Below are 13,466 nucleotides of genomic sequence, written 5' to 3'. Positions count from 1 at the left end.
TGTCAATAATGAAATGAACCAAAAAGCCAAACAATGTTTTTGGTCCCTTAAAATAGTGAAATATATCCCACCTATCCAAGACCAAGAGGCAGAAAGCTGTTAATATGAAGACTATGGCATTTTATGCCCCAGGCACAGTTTGTGCCAGATATCAGGTAACATGTTCCTAATATGGACACAACAGCCTCCAGTCGGCTCACAATGTCTCTATAGTGGAGTTACTGAACAGGGAGGAAATAGTTTTAAAGGGCCACTTAGCTCTGTCTAAAAGATCTCTCTTTCCCTGTTCCTCTCTCAGCCATACTCTTTGTCTTTAATCTTGATTCCTACTCATGCCATAGAACTGTGAGTGTTGCTTATGACAAATTCCTTAGTGATTATTTCACTAAGTGCTGAAATATGTTTTTCCAAATTCAAGTTACACTACAAATCAAATAGGGTCACAAAGAAATGTTCAAGTTTTTGAAAGGAAAAACTTTTAAAATGACTGAACTGAACAGAAATACAGTTGACGACATTGTTAATTTTGTAAATGACGGTACTTTACATATACATGGACCTAACCCTATCAGCTCCCTAGTACTAACTCAAAGTAATGTCACTGCGAGTGGGTTTTCTCTTTCGTATTTTAGTGTTGTATTACGCTTCTCTCGTTAAGGAAACTAAGTTTTTATGCATAACGCATCGTTAATCATGTGACCTGACATGGCATGGTGGAGGTGGTGTGATCATCTGGAGCTGTTTTGTTGTCTGGTATCACCAAGGTGCTTAATTGAAGCAAGTTTCATCCTATAACAGGACATTGGCTCAATATGTTAAATGACATTCTAACTATAATGGAGCAGTCTGCAAAGTTGTCACCACAAACTTGAATGTTACTGTTACTTGCATCTTTGGTTGCATTTGAAAGTTTCTTGTTAGTGAAATTCTTCTTTCATAACATGAAAATCTGTTCTTACCTCTACTAATGGGCACAGTACAGTGTTCTCTCATATAACAGGCCTGGTGATGCTTGCTTATAATAAGGCATTTGTGTATTTGCAGTCATGTACAGTAATTAGATACAAATTGAGAGCTTACTTATGACTAAGTACGCCTGCAGATATACCTGTTTAAGAAGCAGAAATATATTTTAACATGTTGGATGTGAATGAAGCTGTAGTTCATACAGTATTTTGGCTGATTTTCAGAAAACCCAACAGATATTACCTTAAGAATCCTCCATTCATCCTGACTACAAAGAAGTACATCCTCACTCTTACCTTTGTCTTGGACTTAGATGTAGATGTTTATCTCTGTGGATGGATACAGTGGATACAGTGAAAACCATGATTCAAATAGCCGTTTAGTTTCAGTGACACGGTTTATATCAAATCTGGCATCTGTGTAATATAACAGAAACACCTTTGGGACACTTCATCATGGATTTGTAATTGTATTGGATTAACAATTTGCTGCAAGTATTTACTTTAGGTCAAGAATGAGTCAGCTTGATGTAATTCCTCCAATCATTACCAAAGAAGGAAACGAGTGAGGCCAATACAGAAGTAGGACAAAAGTGTGTTAACATGCCCCCATCCTTTATAAACATCTGAACTGAAGAAATATAGTGAGGATGATGAATATAATGCAATAAACCTCCACTGCAGACCTGCATCTTACACAGGAAAGCAGTTCTAAAACCTCAGTGCGGTGGTTGCACAAAAGTTAGGACTTTATTTTCTTCATGATTCCGTTTGCTTCGAGCGCACGGCCAATGAGAATTTCACTAAGTGAGCTTGTAAATTCCTGGTTGAGGTCATTGTTTATGAGAGCTTACAAAGATTTGGCTCACGTCCTGTAGTATTTTTTTTTTCCTCGCTTCTTCGTGCGTCCTTTAAAGCTGCTGCACCTCCGCGGATTTTACCTCTCTGCCAAAACCCACCGGACGCACAGTTGGCGACGAGTGAAAGGCGCTTCATCCGTCCACTTTGGAGAGGTGAGTCCAAAAGCACAGGGCTGTTTATTACCTCAGATCATCAGGCAGCTGTTGAGTTCACTTTAAATTATAGCCGAGCAGTTGCGCGAATGAGAAAGTTTTATCCGAACGACGCGTTCATTTCAGAACAGTTATGTCAAACGCATAATTACAGCTATTATCATATCGGATGGACGTGTCCGATATAATTTGAGTCAGTTACACCCTCAGATTAGCTTTACTTAAAAAAATCTTGAAATATGTGCAACTTTTGTTTTGTATCCACCTGATCACTTTGAACATGGTTTGGTTTCGCTGAGCAACAGGTTTTGCGCTTTGTTTGTCACTGCAGCGGTCGTTTTTTATCTTTTTTGAAAGAACTACCATCATATATCTCTATGGTTCATTCACCTATATTTATATTTTTCATGATTACGGGGGTAAACTTTCTGCACGCATTTGTTCCAGGAAGAACTTTGACTCAAGTAGCCAACTTTACGCATGTAAATGCGAATATACAGTAAAATCTTACTGTTGTACAACTGTAATTGGTTTCTACTCTTTGTTTATGTATCCAATATATAAATAGTTTACATACATGTTAATAAGGGTACAATAAGGAAGGCATAGAAACCATTATTATTGGGAATCTTATGTGGATATCAAAAGCTAGGAACTGTCTCATATATTACTATATAAAATGTAAACTAGTGCAACCTTGCAATAAATCAATAAAGTTGCTAATATCAGGAAAGTTTGATTCAACTCTGTGGTCATCTAGAGGGCACTGTGAAAATTATTGTATTGGATGTGCTGTAATGTTACCTATATCAACTCTGCCTTCATCACCATGTTTAAATGTAAAAATCATATAATGTAAATCAATCCAGCACAATAGGATAACTGCTGCAGGGCTGCTAAAACAAATTAGAGATCTAGTTATCTTGAATATCAATTAGATTTAGACCAGCTTATGGTCTCCTCCCTTCTGGTTTGGACAGCTGCCAAACCAAATGCATGATGTCATTAAAGAGACCAGGAGGTTGTGGTCCTTGCACTGCAACAGCGGACCTCCTTGTGGCTCCGGTATCACCTCACCACCAGACAAAACCCAGACAAAAAAAAAAAAAAAAAAAAACGTATTTAAAATATATAAGTCATTTTTAAGACATTTTTAACATGTGAATATTCAAAGTCTTTTATTAAAAAATTATGGTGTAAAAAGTCAGAGCACTGTAAGTTAAATATTACTTATTCATAAAGCCTGGTATGTGGTGTCTAATTTAAATCAGTCTCTAGTGAAGCTGTGGTATCTCAGTGCTTTTGAGGTCTACTCTCCAGCTGGCCAGCAGCAGGGAACGTGTCACACTGAGCAAACTGGGAGCTTTGGTGCCTGCAGTTTATTCAGGCAGAGACATGATTTAGTTGAAAAGACTGTTTCATCATTCCTTTTATTATTGCAAATAGAGCTGAGAGATAGCAAGATAGAGAGAGAGAGAGACAGTGAGAGGGTGTGCCTAGATGACCGAGTTGATGAAACAGTGCACTCACCAGCTCAGCACTAGACTCCTAAATAGGCAATGCTGCATGTTTGTCCGTGTGGGCTGAGCAAGATAAGTGCAGGCAATATCCTCTCTTGTGGATCCTAAAGTGTTTGTGTTGTGCTTCTGTCCTTTCCCTTTCCCCCCATTCAGCCCGAGAAAAGACTCGGATGAATTGCACATGATTACTTTGTAAATAAAAGAAGGGGAGAAAAGTGAGAAAGAAACGGGGACAGTGCAGCAGCCATTATACGTACTGACAGATATTGAGAGGGCAGATGTGTTTCTGACTTTATGCAGCAATGAGGAGTAGTCAGATCCTTAACTGAGTAAAAACTTAGGTACTAATGACATACGTTATTGATCCCCTTGGGGAAATTGTGATTGGACAGCTGCCAGACAGCACATATCAGCGCTAATCTGGGGTTTCAGTGTCTTGACACCTCGGCAGGTAGCCAGGAGGAACTGGGAATTGAACCACTAACCCTGGGGTTCATAGACGACTGCTCCACCACCACATCAGTCATCTCCTTTTAGTATAAAGTTGCACAAATCCAAAAAAGAGGAGAGAAGAGAGAGGAAAAAGAAGCAGCAACAAAAAACAACAAGCAGCATTAACAGTGGGTATGTTGATAGAGCGAGTAACTGCACTGTAGAAGTTTACAGTTCAGAGGTCGGAGAGTAATAATACATTTACATTTAGTAGACGCTTTTATCCAGTAGAGGCCTTAAGACTAAGGAGGCCTTGCCTAAGGACCCCTGCTGGAGGTGAGCCACAGCTGGGATGCAAACATTAGTCTCCCACGTGGAAGGCAGAGAACTTACCACTACACTATCCAGCCTTGTGAGTAGTACCTTTCTGCTTCTCTTTTGTTTTTATTGTTTCTATGGCCAAGCCGACATGGGGCAAGAAACTATATCAAGACACCGATTATGCGACCAAAACCTATTAATTTCTCTGACCCCATAGTGGGAAGATGAAAGACAATTTGTCTTTTGACCATTTTTCTACAAAGTGAAAATGCAGCTCGGTGTCACACTGACTTCCTGAGGGTGAAGTGATGCAAGTCACAGAAACTGACATGCAACGTGTAGAAGAAGTTGTGTTTTATGTGTCTTTACACAAATATTAAGTAAAGTTAGATTTGGTTAGTTTGGCTTGTGCTCTTGGAATATTGTGGAGATTTTTGGTGTGTGTTAGTGTGTGTGCCATATCCTTGATGATAGTGTTACTGTGTTGATAGAGCTCCCCTCATGACCTTTTGTCCACACATATTTGTCCTTGATGTGTCTGGGTTTTGTAACCACACCCTGATTTGTTCCACAGCTTGCTGGACTTATGTTGCTGTTGTAATACAGCTCTGTGTGAAGACAAATGAGAGTGTGTATCTTGTTGCTGTGTTTTTCTGTATGCACACGATGAGTCACTGGTCCCCTGACAGAGATAGTGTGGCTCAGTCTGCAGACACTGGTCTGTCTGCACACTAACCAGATTGGGACAGTGACTGATGCGAGTGGATTTTAGTGTGAAAAGTCATGTTGAGAACTGAGTTCTCAGACACAAACACATTAGTTTGTGTTGCTGTTGGCAACAATGAAAAGAGTCTGGCTGCTTGTTCCAGTCACACTCAAGTGTTTTGCTCTTGTTTGTTCAGGAAGTGCATGTCAGATTTCCTGTTTTCTTAAATGTACAACTTAGAGAGGTGACAGGTGATGCACTTGTAGGCAAGAAGGCAGTTATGAGTTTCAGAAGCACACACTCTACGTGAGTGTGGGGGAGTATTTCACTGCATGTTTTCTCTAGTAGCATCAGTTTAAAAACTTTTATTTTATTTTTATTTCCTCAAAATATTTGAACGTGGATTCTCTCATTTGGCAAAACATATTAATAGTTTGTCTAATCTTTATTGCTCTAGGTGATTATGATTACCTTTGTGGTCTCTTAAAAGCAGGACATTGGAGGTGGGGAGGTGGGGGCTGAATCTCAGCTCTGTTGTGCTCAGGACAACATCTACTGAGTAGAATCAACATGATTTCATGATGAGACTATTAACATGAAGAAAAAGAAAAATCGATAAACAAACTGTAGCTGAAAAAGACGATCTGACATCTCATGTAATCAGCTGTTAATGACATTAGCTTGTGAAGGATGTAGTAAATATGCTTCACTTTGGTCTCCACTTTATCATCATTGCATCATTGGACTTTCAGTGGTGTTTATATGAAATGAGTTTCTGATAAATACGATGGTATTTGAATGCATCATGAGAACATCGGGACTGGGCTGTCTTTAGCTGTTTAATATTCAGAATATTAATTTAAAGATTATTTAACCACTCCTTGTTTATTTGGCTGAGGAAGTGCAGGGAGTAACATATACAGCTTATGAACCACTGTTGGCATGAACCCTTTGGCTCAATGTTAGCAAAGTCCCTGAAGTCCCTAAAATAGTGGAAATGCTTCTGCTGAGAGATGAAAATATTTGAAACAGGAACAATCTAAATTTAAACAAGTATGCAAAGAACGAGGAAGAAGAGATTTACTGATGAAACACAGAGCAGAGGTTTTTGCAGAGGGGGAGCCATGGCGCCTTCCTGCACATTAATTAGCCTTTGTGGGCTTCGACTAATTGGGCGAGAGATTATAAAAGGAGACAAATGTAATTTTGTGTTCTGCAGTGATGGACCAAATCAAATCTGTAATTACAGCCAGATGACCTTTAAACAACTGTGCACAAACACTGAGATACACACAGTGTAGCTCTCTTTATTGATTTGTTTTGGGCCTGATACATGAACAAGGTTATTTAATATGGTTAAATACAAATATTGCTTTTTTTTTAAGTAAAAATTTGTGGTTAATAACTGAGTTAAGTGTAAAATTAAAGTATAAAACATTTCTTCCATTTTTAGCTCATCTCATGAAGCTCTCAGTCTCTTCTCATTCCCGTAACGATCCTGTGTTTCTGCATTTACTGTGTGCTCATTTGACTTTAAAGGCCCAAAGCCATCAGAGGAAAGTGTCGTCTGTAGTGCCACATTAGCTGCACTGCAGAATAGATGATGATGATAATTAGAATGGGTTTGACCATGATGTTTGCTGGGAGTAATCAAACTAGCAATATATAACTCTATTTTAAGAATCACCACATGTCGCTGAGCATCCCCTCAGCTCTGCAGAGCATTTTAGCATCTTTCAGCTCATTGTTGCCACAGCTTTACATTTTTGGTTTATTCCTCACTATGCTCACTACAGACAGTAGTTTTTCTGAAGAGCTCTAAACACCTAGTGTACTGTATGCTACCTGCAAAGCAACAAGCAGCCGACAAATGTAGCTGTGAACTCAATGGATCATATAGCAGCTAAGCAGACAGAGAGTAAATAATGTTAGTGTGGTGTAGCTTATTTCAATGCTCCAAGTGTAGAGTATTGACCTTGGATGTCCTTCCCTGTTTGTGTCATTTTTGTGAGAGCATTCACGGTTCATGGATTTGTGTGTTTCTATCAGGGACCCACAGGGTGTTTCCTGGGGTTTTGGAGGAAATGTTCTCTCTCTGGAAAAACAATCACGAAGATAACAAAGAGAAGAATTCATCACCGACTATGTTTTTAACTCCCATTTTAAATTATTCTACATCTAAATCACGTCACAGTTACAGCAGCATTACCTAAAGTAAGATGTACAGTAATAATCTACATACATTATGCACACATACCCACACACACACACTTCTCCTCACCTCGGTCCCTACCATCAACTTAGTCCTCCTTTGGTTATCCCTTAGAGTTGTACAGTCGAATGATCCAACTTGCCATCTGTACATGTTTTGAACACCCCAACACAAACCTTTTTGTTGGGGCAGTGGGAGTATCTGTTATCCCCATGACATGACATGATCTTTCGAAACCTTCAGGCTATGTTTTCTTTTTTTTAACCTTCTGATGTCGCAGCAGTGGAATCCAATCTGTATCACCTAATCTATCTCCCCTGCATCACCCCATTCTCTAATGCGTGACCTTAAAAGGACTGGAGGGGCTGAAGGTTGGATTTGGATGTGGGATTGTGGGTGTGTGTGGGTCACTGAAGGGTATATACAGCCCCTCATAATTTAACAACTGGTATGGTCTCTGGGTTTGATGCCCTGGATGCTATTGTCTCTTTTTGTCCTTGTGGTGTCTTTTGTTTCCACTGGAACCAAACATGACTTTCTACAGACACTCAGGTAAAATCTGAAAAGCTGCAGACTGAAACGGATGCTATGAAAGTTATTACATGTATTTATATACTTTTAATGATCAGCTTCAAAATATAAAACCTGTGTGTAAGCTGAGGAGAAATGATCAAAGTTTATTAGTTCAAGTGAATTTAAAGGAGAAATTAGTTCAGTGTCATTCTGTCAATTTTGAAAATGTAACTTAACTAATTAACCTGAGTTTATTACATTAAATGTAAGGTATAAAATTGAACCACTTGTTTAATCATATGGACAATTACTAAAGAGTTAATGAGTGTAATTTAACTAACATACATCCACAGCTGTTGAAAACACAACATCAGAGGTTTCTCCAAGTGATTTGGTTAAATCTTAAAAATGCATTATTCATTATGGATAGGATTATTTATATTATTACAAAAAGAAACAAAGAATCAATGCACTTCACACTGTCACTTAATTGAATATGTATCAAAGACATGTAAAGTTGAATGGATTCTTCTAAACACAAAAGAAAAAATCTGAGATTTGAGCCTCAGACAGTGCTTGATAGGACATGTGCAGTTGTGTTTCTTAAAAACTTTGTTTAATGACTTCAAAGATATAATTCAAGATAAAAAAAAAAACGCTGTTAATCCCAGAGGGAAACTGTTTTTAGTTTAGTGGACTTGTTCTTTGGGCTCGTCATTTCAAGTTGAAAGCTTGAATTTTCACATTAAGTTAACATGGAAATCGTAGTAGAGCTCACTACATTTCTGTATAATGTTTTACAGTGTTGTAAACTGAACCACAACTGGACTCTGTGCTTTTTCAATGCAGATTTTTCATTCATCTAAAAGCCAAAATCAAAGTGTGTTATTTTTCAAATGAAGTTGATTAAAATGAACATATGAGTTTGATTATTTGCTTGATGTTCATTAAAGCCATCGTTACTCATGCACAGAGTGACAGTTTAAATTGTGGTCTAACGTTTGGAGCTCGCTTCTGTTTCTCATTTATTGGTGCATGTTGGAAGGCAAAACAACAGCGTGTTCCAGACTTGTTTTGTAATGTGATTATGATAAACTGAGCTGATTTTGAATGGGACCTACTTTTAAGAGAACCTCTTTCTGTCAAGGTGTCAGAAAAGAAGATTTCAACAACGTGGCTCTTGATTTGCCTGATATACTCTGTGGGTCATTCTGTCTTTGATCCACTGTGAGGGTCTGACTCACCTCACAAACTGGTCTTCCACTGACCTTTCGCGTTAAAGAGGACCCCTCCCCAAAGGGATCACAGTGGTATAATCTTCTGCCTCCACAGCTGAACGACATATCATAATAACATACCATGTCTGTTTGACAGGCGGCAGCTGTCACACTGTTTGCAACAAAAGATTAAAGTACTGGATATGTCTCAGCTGGAACCACAATAGCTGAATAGTTTCAGTAGCCACCACTCAGAATCCCTCTCTATTTATCCCCTCTGGAAGGTCAGGGTACTTTAAATAGAGAATTCAAGTTTAAAGTAGATCTCTGCTCTGGTCAGGCTCAGTAATGAGCCCCAAATATTGCGTGTGATTCGACTGCAGTGACAGTGTTGGTCAGGCTGTGTTTATCTTGTTTTAGTGTCATTACATATAGATGAGTATGGGCAGCGGGGGTGTGTCAGCGAGGACTTTTCAGCCCAGCCTTTATCTCTCGCTGCACAGCTGCAGATAGTTCCATTCCCTTCCTCCAAACTCTTTTCCATCTATCAATCCGCACACACCAGTGGCACATACCGCGCTCTGGGAGGCTCTACTCTTTCACACGGCTGTTTGCCACATCCCACTTAAATAGTCGCAGTCCCGTTTCATAAATATTTTCCTTGTTCCTATGGTTACTAGGACAAAATGCCATTCCACCCATTGTTTCCTCCACAACTCCTGATGTGCTGATATCTGTCGCACTGAATAAATCATTTTGTCAAAGTTCACTCACTGTTCAGCTGCTCTCCCTGACATCCAGCGAGAGGGACGAGGGGCTTTAAAGTGATGCAGATAAAGTTAACATGACCACACACTCCACCCCTGTGCACAGTTGTTCCAGAAAACTACTCAGTGTGATCCCAGCGGACACTGCCTGCAGTGGGGACTGCAGGAGTACTGATGAAGGAGGAAACAAACATAAGTCAGTTTACAGCGTTCACATAACAGCCAATAAAGTGACCTTGCCAAAATGCAGACAAAAGAGACAGTGTGGGTTCGACTCCAGGAGGGGGGTCTTCGAGGTGGGGAATGAAGGGAATGAGCCAGGCAGTCTAAAAATATGACATAAGCTTTCCAGGGAAAGCTTGATAAAAACTCTGGAGGCCTGAAGGCATGCAGACAACAAGCAGACATCTGTGGGCTGCTTTTTTACCTCAGTCACACTTTCCTCATCAGTTAGGTATGCCGCTGTTAGAGCAGCATCCTGCTGTGTCTTCATGGGAAAATACAGAAAAATGTAAGATATCAGTGCAGCATTTATTCTGTCTAGACGGGTTTATTTTTTTTTTAGGAGTAACTGTAACATCTTTCAGCATTATTTCACTGTTCACCGACTATGTTTAAAGTGCCACACTTTAACGTAAGTCTGTCCCTGTGAGGTCTGACTTCTATTGTTCAGTGAGCCTTGAGTGTTTTATTAAAGGCAACACTGTCCCCGTGTGGTATTAGATGGTAAAGTACCTAACAAATATAGTGTGGCTAGAAGCTTCCTGTCTGACAATCTCCTTGGATTTCACAGGTCCCAGGAGCTATCTCACCTCCACCATGACCGATCGCTTCGACTGCTACTACTGCCGTGACAACCTGCATGGGAAGAAGTATGTGAAGAAGGACGACAAGCACGTCTGCACCAAGTGCTTCGACAAGCTCTGCGCCAACACCTGCGCAGAGTGCAGACGTCCTATTGGTGCCGACTCCAAGGTGAAAACACAGTGTGACTGAGTGAGAGTGAAAAAGAATGAATGAAGGAAGGTATGACAGAAACATAAGGTATATATTAACAAAAAGTGGTAAAGAATCACTCAAAATCTACTTACTTTATCAGCTACCACAGGTCTCATCACTAAGTTACAGTCAGTGAGTGTGAAAAAGATGCTATAACTGCTAATTGGATTTTATGCCTACCATACAAGCCTGTGGGGGAAGTGCTATGATCTGGGGTTGCTGCAGTTGGTCTAGGTTCACATATGATGTGTTGGAGAGGACTTGAGTCCATCATCAATACAAGATCTAAATTAAAAAATGAATGCAACTCTGGACGGGAATAAATGTTGTGACATTGCAGAAGCTTATTGAAATGATGCCACGGTGAATGAGTGCCGTAGTCAAAGCTAAAGTGGTCGGTTTATATCACATTTCCATTTTCTAATTGCCCTGACTCCTTCCTGGCTCACCACATTCCAGTTCACTTCATATTCACTTTAATACGTCCCACATGGGCTTGTTCTGTTTTCTGGTCCCAGGCCTCAATCCACATGATGAGTAAACAAACTTTAATGAGGTCTGAATGAGGATTTAGTGAGGGCACCCCTGCTCACCCTGTGCCTTCTGCCTGTGCTCAGGAGCTGCACCATAAGAACCGCTACTGGCATGAGGACTGTTTCCGCTGTGCCAAGTGCTACAAGCCGCTGGCCAGTGAGCCGTTCAGCGCCCGGGATGATGGCAAGATAATGTGTGGCAAGTGTGGCTCCCGCGAGGATGGCAACCGGTGCCAGGGCTGCTATAAGGTGGTGATGCCAGGTGTGTTAACAGTTAACTTGTTGTTTTTAAAGGCCCTGAATACCTATCATCTCCACTTGATTTATACTATGATCTCTATGGTTTGGAGAAACCTCAAAACCAGGTTGCTTTTACTGCCAAAACAGCCAATAGGCTTGTACCAGCTATCATCAATCTATCATTAAACCATCATAATCTTTTCTTACATCTCAATATACAGCACCTGATCTCTCGTTTGGCCTCTCTTTGACCTAATTGTTCTCTATGAATAGAACACTATAATTCAATCATGTGCCACATATTAAATAAAAGTCATGACCATTATGGTGCTTCATTTGTACCACTCAAAATCCACTAAAAGCCTTCAACAGGCTTTGCCAGATGAACTTTGCCCATACCCACAGAATTGTATTTTTAAACATAGTTTGGAGAAGCAGAGTTCCCAAAATATATAGAATATGGTAAGCTTAAATTTGGAAAAATGTATAAACTGACTATGCACAAAATCCTCATAAAGCTTCAGTGTAGAGACGGAACAAGGTGATGAGAAGGGGAAGAATATATATGTTAAGGGGCCATTAAATCGGATTTCTTTTTTGTTTCAGGATCCCAGAACGTGGAGTACAAGAACAAGGTGTGGCATGAGGAATGCTTCACATGCTTTGAATGCAAGCAGCCAATCCGCACACAGAGCTTCCTGACCAAGGGTGATGACATCTACTGTGCTCCCTGCCATGACAAGAAGTTTGCCAAGAAATGCTTCCACTGCAAGCAGGTATAAGCACTGATAAAAATTTTCATCAGCTTAAGGAGCACTTATCTTTAGAGATAAGTTTGAGATGTTTTATTACATGCTGGCGCTTTTGTGTTTGAAATCATGATCAAAGTGTCTTTCTGCCCCTCTAAGCCCATCACCTCTGGAGGGATCAGCTACCAGGACCAGCCCTGGCACTCCGAGTGCTTCGTGTGCAAAACCTGCCATAAAGCTCTGGCAGGAGCTCGCTTCACTTCCCATGAGAACAACGTTTACTGCGTGGACTGCTACAAGACTGACGTGGCCAAGAAGTGCCACGGCTGCAAGAATCCTATCACAGGTCAGTGCAACATCAACAAGCTCAGCACTTCAATGTGATATCTGTTGTGTTTGATCACAAGGAAATTACCATTTCCTCCAAATGTTGTGCTTCTACAAGCATCATTTCTTATCCTTTGCTGCTGACTGACTGCCGTCCTTCCCTCTCTGCAGGGTTTGGCCATGGCACCAATGTGGTGAACTATGAGGGATACTCCTGGCACGAGTATTGCTTCAACTGCAAGAAGTGTAGCCTCTCACTGGCCAACAAGCGCTTTGTCATCAATGGCGATCACATTTACTGCCCCGATTGTGCCAAGAAGCTGTAAATGGTACAATCAGCTGTGCAGATGCTGATTATTTAAAGTGGAATTACACCAAAACTGACTTTGAAACTGTCTGGAAAAAAGAACACATTGTTAATAGGAATCCACCTTTAGGAGTTTGTGAAGTGTGAATTTAAGAAACATTATTGTTTTTGCGTTCAAATATCAAAACAGTCAATTTTGGTGAAACTTCTCTTTATGAAGCTGACAGGTAAGAGGTTACTTCAACTAAATATGCACTAGCTTGAATCATTTATCTACATATATTACTGCAGCTTGATTTAATGTCAGTATATTGTACTAACATGACAACAGAATTTCTTTTTTGGGATTGAAATATGCACCATTAGCCTAATGTAACCGAGGATTCTGTCCAGCCTTATGAAACAAACCCTTTTTCAGTGCCTTACTGGAATGTTTCAGATATTAAATGCTTTAAATGCATACTGCTGCTCATATGTACCAGCTTTGATATGTACCAGGATTAGGAAAAACTATGTTCAGAGTGGATTTCAATAACAATTTATGTTTTTTAGATTGATGGTGAATTATAAACTACTTGTATATTCAAGACTGAGTTGAAGTCAATGCTAAACAAGAATAAAAAAGCGATGTGAAGCCTGTTTTCT

At 40.0% G+C, this 13,466-nt stretch overlaps 1 protein-coding gene across 2 annotated transcripts; it reads left to right on the top strand.

Moving 5' to 3' along the window:
* Positions 1-1,648: 1,648 nt before the first annotated feature.
* fhl1a (four and a half LIM domains 1a) lies at positions 1,649-13,460 on the top strand. 2 transcript variants are annotated; one of them, XM_026358341.1, is made up of 6 exons: positions 1,649-1,978; positions 10,460-10,641; positions 11,283-11,460; positions 12,045-12,214; positions 12,347-12,533; positions 12,686-13,460. In XM_026358341.1, exons 2-6 carry the CDS (start codon positions 10,486-10,488, stop codon positions 12,838-12,840), a joined length of 846 nt encoding a protein of 281 aa, XP_026214126.1. In that variant the 5' UTR covers positions 1,649-1,978; positions 10,460-10,485; the 3' UTR covers positions 12,841-13,460. The 2 variants fall into 2 exon arrangements, with proteins under 2 accessions (XP_026214126.1, XP_026214125.1); XM_026358340.1 differs by lacking the exon at positions 1,649-1,978 and adding an exon at positions 7,610-7,721.
* The last annotated feature ends 6 nt before the right edge of the window (positions 13,461-13,466 follow it).

The sequence above is a fragment of the Anabas testudineus genome, chromosome 10 (assembly GCF_900324465.2).
Source record: "Anabas testudineus chromosome 10, fAnaTes1.2, whole genome shotgun sequence".
In the NCBI taxonomy this organism is placed as follows: Eukaryota; Metazoa; Chordata; class Actinopteri; order Anabantiformes; family Anabantidae; genus Anabas; species Anabas testudineus.
The sequence above is the reverse complement of the archived record's forward strand: the minus strand, read 5'-3'. Positions and strand labels throughout refer to the sequence as shown.

What these genes read in the sequence shown, in the direction of transcription:
- fhl1a (XM_026358340.1), top strand. Translation starts at nt 7,700, where the DNA reads ATGACTTTCTACAGACACTCAG. An exon ending in CTATAAGGTGGTGATGCCAG is followed by an intron (nt 11,461 to 12,044) that starts GTGTGTTAACAG and finishes TTTTTGTTTCAG; the next exon opens with GATCCCAGAACGTGGAGTAC. An exon ending in CTGCAAGAATCCTATCACAG is followed by an intron (nt 12,534 to 12,685) that starts GTCAGTGCAACA and finishes CCCTCTCTGCAG; the next exon opens with GGTTTGGCCATGGCACCAAT.